Source organism: Apiospora phragmitis (assembly GCF_038363925.1).
Source record: "Apiospora phragmitis strain CBS 135458 chromosome Unknown utg000001l:1.0-2902119.0:1.0-2906034.0, whole genome shotgun sequence".
Lineage (NCBI taxonomy): Eukaryota > Fungi > Ascomycota > Sordariomycetes > Amphisphaeriales > Apiosporaceae > Apiospora > Apiospora phragmitis.
In genome coordinates, this window is record NW_027117399.1 from 2,571,397 (window position 1) to 2,584,587 (window position 13,191).

The 13,191-nt window shown below is 55.6% G+C and overlaps 7 protein-coding genes across 7 annotated transcripts; 4 read left to right on the top strand and 3 right to left on the bottom strand.

The window, feature by feature from the left end:
• Positions 1-52: 52 nt before the first annotated feature.
• On the top strand, positions 53-1,072 carry PG994_000782 (uncharacterized protein; the record flags this gene model as incomplete). Its single annotated transcript, XM_066852191.1, has 2 exons — positions 53-313; positions 401-1,072. 2 exons carry the CDS (start codon positions 53-55, stop codon positions 1,070-1,072), a joined length of 933 nt encoding a protein of 310 aa, XP_066722823.1.
• An 8-nt stretch (positions 1,073-1,080) lies between these two features.
• On the top strand, positions 1,081-1,743 carry PG994_000783 (uncharacterized protein; the record flags this gene model as incomplete). Its single annotated transcript, XM_066852192.1, has 1 exon — positions 1,081-1,743. One exon carries the CDS (start codon positions 1,081-1,083, stop codon positions 1,741-1,743), a length of 663 nt encoding a protein of 220 aa, XP_066722824.1.
• A 419-nt stretch (positions 1,744-2,162) lies between these two features.
• PG994_000784 (uncharacterized protein) lies at positions 2,163-3,032 on the top strand (the record flags this gene model as incomplete). The annotated part of the gene is made up of 1 exon (XM_066852193.1): positions 2,163-3,032. The coding sequence occupies one exon, from the start codon at positions 2,163-2,165 to the stop codon at positions 3,030-3,032; it is 870 nt and encodes a 289-aa protein (XP_066722825.1).
• Positions 3,033-4,623: 1,591 nt separating this feature from the next.
• PG994_000785 (glycosyl hydrolase family 61-domain-containing protein) lies at positions 4,624-5,428 on the top strand (the record flags this gene model as incomplete). Its single annotated transcript, XM_066852194.1, has 2 exons — positions 4,624-4,932; positions 5,000-5,428. 2 exons carry the CDS (start codon positions 4,624-4,626, stop codon positions 5,426-5,428), a joined length of 738 nt encoding a protein of 245 aa, XP_066722826.1.
• A 282-nt stretch (positions 5,429-5,710) lies between these two features.
• Positions 5,711-8,201, bottom strand: PG994_000786 (uncharacterized protein; the record flags this gene model as incomplete). The annotated part of the gene is made up of 4 exons (XM_066852195.1): positions 5,711-6,389; positions 6,647-7,089; positions 7,238-7,797; positions 7,889-8,201. The coding sequence occupies 4 exons, from the start codon at positions 8,199-8,201 to the stop codon at positions 5,711-5,713; spliced, it is 1,995 nt and encodes a 664-aa protein (XP_066722827.1).
• Positions 8,202-8,492: 291 nt separating this feature from the next.
• Positions 8,493-10,669, bottom strand: PG994_000787 (Peroxisomal acyl-coenzyme A oxidase 1; the record flags this gene model as incomplete). Its single annotated transcript, XM_066852196.1, is given in 3 exon segments — positions 8,493-9,491; positions 9,503-10,150; positions 10,217-10,669. The coding sequence occupies 3 exon segments, from the start codon at positions 10,667-10,669 to the stop codon at positions 8,493-8,495; spliced, it is 2,100 nt and encodes a 699-aa protein (XP_066722828.1).
• A 517-nt stretch (positions 10,670-11,186) lies between these two features.
• On the bottom strand, positions 11,187-12,787 carry PG994_000788 (FAD binding domain-containing protein; the record flags this gene model as incomplete). Its single annotated transcript, XM_066852197.1, has 6 exons — positions 11,187-11,415; positions 11,447-11,826; positions 11,862-11,916; positions 11,986-12,043; positions 12,131-12,372; positions 12,489-12,787. 6 exons carry the CDS (start codon positions 12,785-12,787, stop codon positions 11,187-11,189), a joined length of 1,263 nt encoding a protein of 420 aa, XP_066722829.1.
• Between the last annotated feature and the right edge of the window lie 404 nt (positions 12,788-13,191).

The window sequence follows — 13,191 nt, forward strand, 5'->3', positions numbered from 1 at the left end:
TCTCTTCGCAGTCAAATAGGCAGCTATTCAGTCAAGCACATTGGAATCACTAATGGAACGTCATGTCACCTCCACTGCCGAAGGCAAACAGGCAACATGGAAACGCAGTCTCATTTGCTCTCGTTACTGCTCCAAGACCGACTGGTGGCTAGAGATCAGCAATTCCCTTCTCTCAGTACTGTGCCTGCTCGCCATGATGATCATGCTCTCCCTCATACAAGACCGGCCGCTCTCGTCATGGTCATCGGCCGTATCGCCTAATGCCTTCATTTCTGTCTTATCTACCGCTTCGAAAGCATTTCTCGTACAACCGGTGTCCGAGTGCCTGAGCCAGCTGAAATGGCTACACCTTCTCGAATCCCAGAAGGCGGACAGGCATGCATCCCCAAACACTGGCTAGCAAGGTTGCCGACAGCGACCGGAGGCTGACAGGCACGATAGAATCACCAAGCTCCAGGAGTTCGACAACGCCAGCAGGGGGCCACTTGGCTCGTTTCGATTCTTCTTCACAAGGCCGACCAAGTCCTTGTTGCCGTACCTCGGCTGTACGATAATCTTGGCGGCCATCGCCGCAGATTCCTTTGCACAGCAGATCCTTAGCTTCGAGACGAAACTAGTCGTTGCAAAAGGGTTTTTTTCCGAGCTTAAAACGTCACAGTATGTCTACGAATGGGACTATGGTACGATGGCAAATATGCAAAAGACTGTCAAACTATCCCTCTATAATGAAGCTCAACTACCAGATCTGTCTTGTCCCGGATCCCTTTGCGAATATCCCCCTTTTGCCTCGTTGGGCGTCAAGAGCAAATGCCAAGACGTCACCGCACTCTCTGAACAAAATTGTATCTGGACGGCCAAGGACCCTCAATACTCTCATCATGAGCATTGCAACTTTACCACACCAGGTGGGTTTCAACTCCAAGGAATCCAATTGGTTACAAGCAATGACGCCTCATTCGATATGGCGGGATCTTCTTCTGATACTAAAAGAGACATACCTGAAGAATCTAATCCAGTCGACGTCTTACTCGACTTTGGATACTCCAATACCCGGTCAAATTCATTGAGTTGAGAGACCGTATGCATATTCACGAGTGCACGATCCAATTGTGTGCTGTGGAGTATGCGGACTGGTACATCACCCACGAGACTATCCACCCTGGTCTCATGAAAACATATCCGATAATCAACATCACACGGCTGGAAGACATGCTCCAGGGGGAAGACATGATGACATATACTGTACCGAACCCGGCATTTCCCTTCAACAAAACGTACGGCATAACCATTGACAACATCGCGACCCTCAGCATGATCCTCGAGAAAAGTCTGATATCCACGCTTCAGGGCCAAGAACTTGACTCGGCCGCCACCCCGCTGTTCGAGAGCCCCAACGTGCCCGCGACGGTGGCCAACATCTCAGCCGCCCTCTCCTACCGCATGCTCGGCGGACCCAACGCGACGGTGACCCGCGTCCCCGTCCGGGACGACGTGCTCGTCATCGCCGTGCGCTGGGCGTGGATCTCCCTGCCGGCCGCCCTCGTGGCCGCCGCGTGTCTGTTCCTCCTGGCCGTCATCTGGCGGACGCATCGCGCGGAGCACCTGGTCTGGAAATCCTCGCTGACCCCGCTCCTGCTGTCGCAGGAGTCCTATCCAGTGTTGAGTGCGGGGCAGAAGCCGCTCTGGACTCGGTCCTACCTGAAGGCGCGGACGGCGGTGGTGGTGAACCATCTCACCAAGTGAGGGAAATGCGGCAGGGGTTGGGGGTATGAAAGCACTGCAAAATATTACGCTAGTTCTTTTTTGATGACAACTATCTCTGGTCGTCTTGGCAGTTGGTCACAGGTGGTGAGCAGCAAGATTGGCTAAATGTGCGCAGTCAGCATCACAGTCAGCACAGTCGATCTCCGAAGCTTCTGTCAAGATTGCGGGGCATACCTTGTTCTGAATCACGCCAAACTGAATGTTTCTTGCATGCAGCTAGTCACTTGTAGTAAAGCCGATCATGTACGATAATTACAACTAGTCCGAGCTCCCGAAACATTCAATAGCTTAATCGAACTACATTTGAACTCAAATATAACTACCATCGGCTATTCTCTTTACTAAGCTTTAAGGTCCGGTAATCAAAGTCTTTACTAAAGAACGACACAAGGCTCGCCATGGCAAGCAGTACCACCGAAGCAAACCAATACGACGCCATTGGGGCGCAGTACGAAGCCATCAAGTCGCTCCCCATAATCAAAGACGTAGAGACGGCCAATTTCCGCAAGTATGCCCTCGAGCTCCTGGCCAGCGGAAATTCACGGGTCCTGGATCTGGCGTGCGGCACGGGCTTCTACAGCGAGAAGCTCCTCGAGTGGGGCGCCGCCTCGGTGACGGGCGTCGACATCAGCCCGGCCATGATCGAGGTCGCGCGGGCCAAGGCGAGGCAGAACGGCAAAGACGGCGATAGGCGCCTCAAGTACCAGGTCGGCGACGTCCTGAACCTCGGCATCATCGACGGCGGCGAATACGACATGGTGACGGGGGTGTGGCTGCTCAACTATGCCTCCTCGCGGGCGGAGCTGACTCAGATGTACCGGGGGATCCGCGCCAACCTCAAGCCGAGCGGACACTTCTTTGGCGTCGGCGAGGAGAGCCAAGAAGACATCGACGCGTTCGTGCGGCAGCGGCAGCTCTTCTTCGAGGGGAACCGGGGGCTCTTCGGGCTCGAGACCGACTACACGGAGCGGCTCGCCTCGGGCGACGGCTACGCCATGGAGACCCGTGTCCACGTCGACCCGCCCTTCGCCATGAAGACGTACCACCTGCGGAAGAGCATCTACATAGAGGCGGCGCGGGCGGCGGGCATGGGGGGACACTACGAGACGAAGCGGATGGGGGTGCCGGAGGAGGTGTACGTGAGGGATAAGGACTACTGGGCGCTGTACCCTGTTTCACGCCCAAGTTCTCGACAACTTTCGTTGCGGTGGAGTATACCGACACCACGCGGCCAGTCTAGTTGTTCACAATCCGCTGTTCTCTGGTAACTTTTGACTCTGTGAGTTATGCAAGGTCGATATCTTTATTTGTGCTATCTAACAACTGGATTTGGTGAGACTTGCATGATGGAAACTCGAACTCGAGTCAGGCCACAAATTTATGCCAAGGCAAATGGGTGTGGTAATGCATGCACACCGAGCGAGTAAGGTGAGGTTAGAACCAACTATGCCTAACCCTGAATCAAAATCGCTGGGTTGGATCTAATCCTGTGCCGTACCATCGTACCATTGAGTAATGGCCTGAAAAGCGTGCGTTTGCTCGATACAGCCCACTTGAAGTGTCAATCGTAGAACAACTCCAGTTCGTCTCATCTTGATAGCAAATCCAAGCGTTGATCATTGATCGCCCGATCATCGCCAGGGACTAGGCTGCTAGGGATCTTCGGGCGCGGCTCGAGCTACCCAAGCCAGCCAGAATGACCCATCTGGGCGTGCGTGCGCTACGCATGAGAGACACTGCCGAATCCGGGTGGGCTGCTGTGATATGCCATCTCACATATCAATCTTCTTACCGAGATTTGGCAGCGTCGCATCGGGCCAAGACTATGCTCTCCACCAAAGGCCCGTCCACGTCTTATCAGATCGCCGAGGCAGACCTCTCCCGCATCCAACGCTGTTTCACAAGGTGGCGTCCTGTGCCGTCCAAGCCTCTCCTGTAATTTATCCGATGTGCTGATATTAACCACCGCTCCCACACCGGCCTGGGTCAAAAACGGGGCAATCCAAAGCCACCTATGGACAACATGCAATACCATCACCGTTGGCTATATAATGTTACCATGGGCCCCAAACGACTGCAACATTCGAGGATAGGTCTCTCGTCAATGGACAATGCGTTGTCGGGTAAATCTCGAAAAGCGGCTGGTAAAGTAATGTCGCTTCCTGAGCAGTGTTGTCACGGAGCCGAGAACAATCTTCTAGGAGCTTGGCCGGGACATCGACACGGAAGAGAACGGCTACATGGGAATAGTCATTGCAGTCATGCCTTATGATTGGCAGGGACAGGGCGGTCCGAAATGGAACGAGACAGACGCGCGCGTGGTGACAGGACATCCACAGAACGAGCAATCTGGGGTCGCCAATCGGGCAACATGCACTCAATCATCGGCACTTACTCACTGCATTCTCGCTAACCACGACCGGGCTTCGAATTCACTTTTATGAGCTTTCGGAGGAAAAAAACTGAACCGAATTGGAGCGAAGCTTGCCAGAATGGAATGCGGAGCCAAGATTGTAGGGATCTTCGTCCATTTTTAGGGTCACTGGTCTTGGCAGCATTGCAACCTGGGATCCACGATCGAACGGTGTTGGGCTTGGCAATAAACACCATGTTATATCTAGAAAGTCACAAGCGAGGAGATATCGATGCTTAAAGAGATATAAAGTGTCCGATCCCGTCCGTTCCAAACAACCACTTTCACCCCTTCCTCATCGCATCCTGCCTTCCGATCCCCCACAGACTTGTGAGACCTTCAGAGCTGCGCCACACCATTCGTTCATTATCCCTACCTATCTTCCCTTCGCTACCAGCCAACCCACCAAGCTTTACACACATAATACGTAATCACCCATCATCACCATGAAGAACCTCTCTGCCCTCGCCCTCGCGGCCCTGGCCCCGGCCCTGACGCTGGCGCACTACCACTTCCCGCACCTCATCCTCAACGACCAGGTGACGGGCGCGCACGAGTACGTGCGCGAGCACGACAACGGCTACATGCCCTCGTGGGACGACGGCCGCTTTATTGACAGCAACGACCTGCGCTGCAACAAGGGCTCCGAGAACCACCGCACCCAGCCCAAGACGGCCAAGGTCGTCGCCGGCAAGGACGTCGTCGGCTTCGCCACCAACGTCCAGGCCGAGATCCAGCATCCGGGTCCCCTGCAGGTATGTGGTTTTGACTGAGCCCCTTAATAGCTTTGGCGCAAGAGTTTTGCTAATAACCCTCGCACAGATCTACATGTCCAAAGCCCCCGGCGACGTCCGCGACTACGACGGCTCGGGCGAGTGGTTCAAGGTGTACCAGCTGGGCCACCGTGACGGCTCGACCGAGGACAAGGCGTGGCTGTCGTGGGGCCAGAAGCAGTTCAAGTTCGCGCTGCCCGCCGAGATCCCCGCCGGTCAGTACCTGATGCGCATCGAGCACATCGCGACGCACCAGCCCTACAAGGGCCGCGAGTTCTTCCTGCAGTGCGCCCACCTGCAGGTCGAGAGCTCCTACACGGGGGCTACGCCGGCCAACACCTTCAAGATCCCCGGCGTCTACAAGCGCGACCAGGACTTCTTCCAGTACGACAGCTGGGCGAAGCCGCAGCCTAAGACTTGCCCCATGCCGGGGCCGGCCATGTGGCCTAATGACAACAACTTCAACAAGATGTTGTAAGTGGGGTTGAGGATCATGATGGAACTTCATTTTAGCGATCTTTTGGGAAGGGAGGAGACGCAGGGCAGGGAAAGAAAGGAAAAGCACAGCTCAACTTATGTCGAGAAGTGCGCCTGCACTGCCATCTCTCATAGAGGACGAAACCGGGCCACTGCATATACATATCCGATACAGTACTTATATAGTTCGCGTCTACCACAATCTTTTTCCACACTAGTAAGAGCACGTACAGATTCAGGGACCATCATTGTGTGATTGGTTTACGTGCTCTCCAGGTCAAAGCTAGGACACGGCTCCAACGTCCCCCTCGAGACGACAGCCACGTGAAACCAGGCGGACAAAACCTTTATCCTCTACTCGACCACCCTTACGGCCTCTAAGTGGTGGATCAGCACCCTGGGCAAAACGGCTAACTAACGCCGTCGTCATGGCCCAGCTCGTCCTGCACGGTAAGCACTTCGGCCAGCACCCTTTCCCAGTGCAGATCCGTGATCCGTCTAGATCCGGAATCCCGTCGAACCCACCGATGCGTTCTTCGAAGAATCTAGATACTCCCAGCCGAATGTTCTTTCTCGCAATTTGAACAGCGGCATCCACCTCTGTGTAAATCCTGCGAGCGCTCCTCCTACCAAGGTCGTAGAGTAGTTGAACCATTTCCAAGTCGCCTATCGCAGCTGCGTAGTCTAACGGAGTACACATCCCATGTTGAGGGAGCTCTGGGTATGTGCAAGACCCATGAGCCACCGCAGTGGCATTGATGGGCACCCCATACGCGATTAAAAGACATGTGATATTCAGATGGCCAGCATACACGACACAATGCAAGCTAGTCTCGGTCTGATACTCGACGCCTGAGCTCACTTGAGCCCCTAAGGCGAGTAGCATCTCGATGAAAGATAGAGGGACACCGGTGAGGCATGCAGCGTGTAGAGCAGTGAATCCACGATCGTTTCGCCACTGGCTATTATGGGTAAATCCGGCATTGACTTTCGCTCCTCGATCAATAAAGTTGCGTGCTAAATCCAAGCGTTGATGCGATCAAAGGGGTGTCTGGGTTGTTGCTGCCACTGCAAGTTAATATCATATCCAGCATCCAAAGCCTGAACGATCATACAGTCAGGGGCATTGAATTTGACAAATAGTGCAACTAGGTTGGTCCCGCACTTTTGCGTATTGATGGGCCAAGTTGCACCACGTTCTAGCATCAACCGAACGAACCCTGGACTTGTGGCTACATTGCCGTGAGCTTTATCGTAAGATAGAAGGGATTTGAACGGAGCCTCGAGAAGAAGCCCCGCATCACCAAGAGTTGGGTCAGCACCACGATCTAGAAGCAGTTCCACAATCCTCTGTCTGTCTAATGAGTTGGATCTCAAAGCATCGTGCAACATTGTTGAGCCAACCTTTCTAGAAGGCTTAGAATGGACGACCAGTCCACATTCTAGCAAAAGCTTGACAGCCGAGAGGTCGCAAGACTTTTGAATTGCCATTTGTAGCAAATCCAATCCTTTGACCTTCTTGTCAAATGAGATATTGTAAAGTCTGAATATTTTGAAAAGTCGGGGGAGTCGGGAATCACCCTTTGGGATAGACTTGGAAAAGAACAGAGTTGCTCGAATGATATCATCGTCTCCAAATCTCTGCGGATCGAGACCCAATGTCTCAAGTAACTCAATAGTAGGAACCAAAAAAATCTTCGTCCTCTTGGTATAGTACAGCCAAAAACGTTTCGCGGTCATGGAGTGATATTTGCCAATGTGAGAGCCTCTTGACTGTTTCCAATTCTTGATGCAAGACCGCCCGACTGACTGGTTTCCATGATTCGAACGACCTTTCAGTTATATCGATATCTTCCGTGATGGAGGGAACGTTTGGGTCGACACCATATTCCAGAAGACAATCAAGAATATCAAGACAACCATGAGCTGCTGTTTCCGATAGAGAAACCTGGAGGAGTTTGGTTTTGGTTATGTTTCCTGGGCATGGAGTGGTTTCCATATAGTGCTTCAATGAGCCAATACCGCCAGCAGCAGCTCTGCAGATCCCAGAGACTGTAGGGGCATCGTCTGCTCGCACGCCGTGCTCAAAAAATACTTCAAGTAATTCTGAATAAAGTTCGTTTTTACACCGAAGGGTCCAAATCCATGCATAGTCTCTGGCAAGTTCCGGATCACCAGGTCGGGCCCAGTCCAAATCAACTTCTGGTACAGGGGCAGCGATCGCACCCTTTTGGAGCAGGTATCTCAAGCACATAGTCTGCTGTGGCTCATAAGGTTGCAGCAGTCCCATAAGGTACCTTTGCTGAGTTCGAACAGGTAATTCAGAGAAGTGATAACCCTTTTGGTCCAATATCTCAATCATGCCAGTATCTTGTGTAAGTAATTCCACGTCCCAAAGTGTAGGAAAACAGGGCTGTTGTCATTCGCAAGCCGCCCAGTATTAACTAGCTTGTGCACGTACTCTCGAGATGAGCCAGGGGAGCGCAAAGAGGTACTGGACGATGTGTGAATTTGTAGTAGGCAGAGCAGCACATCTGTAAGCAAAACTGGGTCCACTGTGTACTTGCGATCCTGAGACCGACTTCATTCAGGCTTCTGAAAGCTTCGACATGTTGGAAGGCTTCGGCGACTTCGAAGAGTTTTGACCAAAACTCAAGAAGTGTCGCGGTGTTCGACGAAAATATAGTGTATAAGAAGCGGAGATCGGCGATTTTCCCGATCCAATCAATCAAAGGGCGAGGCTCGAGGACGGGGGAAGAAGCGCCCTTAGACATCGAGTAACAGGCATAGGATAAGATTTCCAAGGAGCTACTCGTTCAGAATCAAGAGGGAGACGGACACATCCGATAAATTTGCGACGGTCCAGAAAGTAGACAATACATAAAGAAAAAATCTATTAGTCCTCTACATATCTACATTGCGGCAGTAGTTACCCACGACACGCGTCCCGAAATGCCCGTCTACACTTTACACATAATTCACCACGCACGAAACCACGAACCCCATCGAGATCTAACATACAATACACGCCGCGAAGTGGCAAAAACGAATCAACCACACCTACCTCAAAGCTTACTCGACATCCGCGCCTCCCCGCGGAACAGCACGCGACTGTTCGGGTTCGAGTCAAACACCACATCATTGAGCGGGTTCAGCTCGCTCGCGCGCCGGAACATGTCCTCGTACACGCGCCCGTCGTAGCGCCCCAGACTCGAATCGAGCTGCCAGTCCGGGAACTTCCACGCGTCGACGAGCCGGACCGCGTGCGGGCGGACCTCTGACAGCAAAACCATGACGGCGCGTCGCGCGAGCGCAATCTGCCGTGCCGTCGTCGCCGCCGCCGCGAAGAACTCGTCCGCCTCGCGCTCCACCAGCGTGTGCAGCGCGAACAGTCGGAACAACTTGTGCAAGACCGCGACGGACTGCCGGTCGAGCGAGCCCTCGAGCGCGCGCGCCTGCTCGGGCTGAAACAGGGCGTCGTGGAAGGACTTGACCACCATGTACTGCGCGTGCGCCGTGCTGAGGCGGTAGAAGTCGACGAGCAGCGAGTTCCACGACTGCTTCTCGACGTCGCGCTTCTGAAGGGCCTCGAAGGTCATGTGGGCCACGCGCCAGGCGTACGCCGCCACGAGGTCCGAGTCCGAGGCCAGAATGTCGTATGCGGCGCCCGTCGTGTCGCGTCGGTCCAGGTATGTCTTCAGGATGCGCGTCGTATCGTTGTCGCCGGCCTTTCCTGAAATTACGGCCCGCGCAGACTTGAGCAGGTAACGGCACACCTGCTGCGTCAGCATGTAGTTGTCGCCCTCCCACGTCAGCGTCGGCAGGTAGTCGGCGTAGAACGAGCCGATGCCCGAAAAGGAGCTGTAGCCGTGCCCACCACAGGCGCGGCGGCAGGTTCTGAGCCCCTCGCCGGCGACGGTGCTGCCGTACGCCTTGAGCGCGCATGAGGTCGCGTGCAGGTCCGCGAGCAGGTCAGTGCCCGGGTTCAGTTCCTCGGGGCCCGGGCGGCGGCGCGCGTCGCTCAGTTGACCATCCGACGCGGCCGACATGCGCTTCTGGTTCTCCTCGTAGAGACGCACCATGTCTGGCCCGTGAAGTGTAGGGCGTAGGTGGCGGCCAGCAGCGGCAGCAGGCGGTACTGCACCATGGTATAGTTGAGGACTTGGTTCTCGCCGACGGCGTCCTTGGCGGCGTCGAGGTCCTGGAACTGGCGGCGCACGGCGCAGTAGCGGGTCGCGATGGTGACGCCGCGCGCCAGCGTCGAGCCCGACTGCAGCACGATGTTGCTGCGGACCCAGGTCAGAGTGCCGTAGATGAGCGACGGGTTCGCGGGCCGTTGATACTTTCCGGACTCCGGGTCGACGCGCGAGAAGCGGGCGAGCATGTGGACGTGCGGGATCTTGAGCTGGTTCAGCAGCAGGAAGCCGTTGTCCATGGTGTTGAAGCCGAACTTGGGGCCGATGTCGCCCACGTGCACGTCCGGCAGCACTTCGTGCGTCTTCAGGTCGCGGATCTGCACCAGGAAAGGGTGCGGGCCGTAGTGCTTGCCGTTCACAATCAGCTGGGCCATGACGACGGCGTAGTTGGCCGTCTTGCCCAGGGTGCCGATCCACCACTTGGAGGCCGTGAGGGTGGGCGAGTGGAGGATGAAGGTCTTGTCCGCCTGGTTCCACGTGGCCGTCGTCTCGAGGCCGCGGACATTGGAGCCGTGACCCAACTCAGTCTAATTCAGTCCACGGGTGAGCTGATAGCTAATCAAAAAGAACAATGACAGAACCACATCACATACCTGAGCGTAACATCCAATGATCTCATAGTTCTCCGCCTTCTTCAGGAACAGCTTCTGCTGCTCGGGCGTGCCCTGCTCGCGCAGGGTGATGAGGAACATAGTGTCGTGGAGGCGGTACGGCGTCACCTCGGTCAGCAAGTCATTGGCGCAGGAGTGGTCCTCGGGAGACCACTTGTGCTGGACGGCGAGCTGGGTCAGGCGCTTCGCCTTGCCGAGCGAGGCCTTGATGCGCTCGTTGCGGCCTTGAAAGTAGTTCTGCGACTTGTCGAAGACCGGGTCGGCGGCGAGCACCTTCAGAATGCGCTCCCGCTGATCCAGGGCCTCCTTGGTGAATAGGTACTCGGCCAGCTGGTCGACGTTGATGTTGCTAGAAGCACGCTCCTTGGCTAGCAGCTCGCCCCCGTGGGGGGTGGCGGGGGCCAGGTTCTTGACCCATTGGGGATTGGGCGGCATGATTGTGGATAGGTGCTGTGATGGATGGCGTTTTGATAGATAACGCTCAATTGATTAAACAGCGTAGAACGAATAGCATTGAGGTATTATACATGAACGCCGAATGCGACGATTGTTAACAACACAGCCCGAATGAAAGAATGACGACGCTACTTCGGGCCAGATGATCAAGCCAGCCGAGGCGTTTCGGTAGTGTCGACTGGCAGCAGCTCCCGCCCCACTGGGCCACTGAACTCGTTGATCATTGACTGCTCCTCCCTGGCTTGAGTCGGTAACTTCCAGCTCTGTGCGACTCGTGGTCGTGACGGTCCGTCATTTCCCCTGTTCAAAAAGGCGCTTATTATGAATCATCAATAAATCCGATCCACTTCCTTCCTTCCTTCCTCCCGCACTGCGGCACTCGCCCCCCCCCGAAAAAAAGGCCGGTCTCGACCATGAATTGATCATGTTTGACTATTAATCACATGTGAAAATGAAAGAATAAAACCACAGCTAACCTACCAAATCAGGCGGTCATTCACTGTTCCTTCTTGCCCTCTGCGGCCGCGTCCGGATGAGGGAGCCAGTCGAACACGGGCGCACTGCCATTAAAGTCCGAAAACACACGGACCTTGAACCCCACGGGCAGCAGGCCGTAGATCCACTTGACCACCCACGCCCACCAGCTGTGCAGCGTCTCGAACCGCGTCGCGTAGTAGGACGCATTCATCGCGTAGCTGGCCCGCGGCCGCTGCAGCTTCTCGTACCTCTCTCAGCACCTCCGCCAGTTCCGCCGACGTCGGCTGCCGCGCGGCCTGGCTGGTCCGCCGCAGCAGGGGGATCAGCTCGTTCGTCAGGTAGCACACGCCGTCGACGGCCGCGTTGCCGCCCAGCCCCAGCGTCGCCGTCGTCTTGTGCACGGCGTCGCCCACGAGCGCGACGCGGCCGCCGGCGCTGCTCCACGGCAGGTCCACCACGCCTTCCTCCAACGGCACCATGATGGTCGCCGTGCGGCTGCGGTACAGGTCGCCGAACGTGGACTCGGCGCAGCAGTGCACGTCCCCGCACTGCGCGATCGCCTCCTCGATGTCCCTCTCCGAGTAGCTGCTCCGCTTCTCCGCCGACTCGTCCGGCAGCGGTCGCCTCTTCTCGAGGGGGATGTACATGGCCCAGAAGATCTTGCCGGGATGGAGGCGCAGGCCAATCCGCCGACACCGGGATGCAATGTGTGGTTCGTAGACCCTTCTTTCATGAGGAGCTTCTCCTTGCTGCACGATATATTAGTCAGCCAATTTGTGGCCGCAGTAGTCACTGGTCACTCCACACTGTTGACTTACTTATCTACGTCGTGATTGAATGATGTGCCGATCAGGACTCGGAAAGTCGTTTCAAACTCTGATCATGGCCATATATTGTTAGCCTTTTCTCATCCCAAGAGGGAAGCAGCAGCAGCAGCAGCAGCAAGAGCCAAATCAGACGCACGTTTGGTGGTATCAACGGTAGGGTGCATCATCGCGCGAATTGCGCTGTGGATGCCGTCCGCTCCGACGAGCAGGCTGCCCTCGATGCGGTTCCCCTTGTCCGTCGTCACGGTCACGCCGTGGGGTCCCTCTTCGTAGCTGACGATGCCCTCGCGCGAGCGCAGCTTGGACTGGTCGGCGATGCCGTCGCGCAGGGCGCGGAGATACCGGCTGCGCGCAATCATGATGAGAGGCCGCTTTCCGCTGTAGACGCCATGCCAGTTTCTTGTTAGCATTCGTTCATTTCCTTTCAGCCTTTCCGATGTTCTCTTCTTCTTTTCTCTCTCGAGGTTAGGTTGGGAGCAATTCATATGACCTACCGCTCGCCGATGAGGTGGCCTTCATTGGTCCGGCTCACCAGCCCGCCCCGGCCGTCCCAGTGCTCCCGGATGTTGAAAGGGATGGCGGGCGGCAGGTAGTTCTTGGAGACGCCCAGCTGGTCATGGACGACGGTGGTGCACGGCAGGATCAGCAGGGCGAAGCCGAGCTCGGGCGCGATGTCGCGCTTCTCCAGCAGCACGTAATCGACGCCGGCCCGCTCCAGGGCGTTGGCCAGCGTGAGGCCCGCGACGCTGCCGCCCGCGATGATGACTTTGAAATCCGACATGGGCACCGACATGGCTGTGGTTATTTGTCGATCGTGGGGGTTTTCCGATGCTATTCACACGCTACGGAATCGTGCAATGCGACTGAGGAGTGGACTGACTACTGGAAAATCAGTGGGCAGAGGTTCGTCTTTTGATCTTTTTTGTTTCCTTTTGTTTCCAATTTTTCCCGCGAAACATGCGATGGAGCGATGGAGCCCCCTGAGTGACGTCTCCATTCACCATTCCCAAGGGTCTGGATCTCCCTGATGCTAATCTCAGCAAATCAGCCCATCGATCTGCATGAATTAACGGGTTTCATGGACAGAACTCGGTGTTCTGATTTCCCAAAATTGCGATTGCGACAGCGGAATTGATGCGCATCTGTCCCAAGCCGCGTTGTCGTCGTCGTCCCCTAAAATTCCAGTCCACAGCGGGC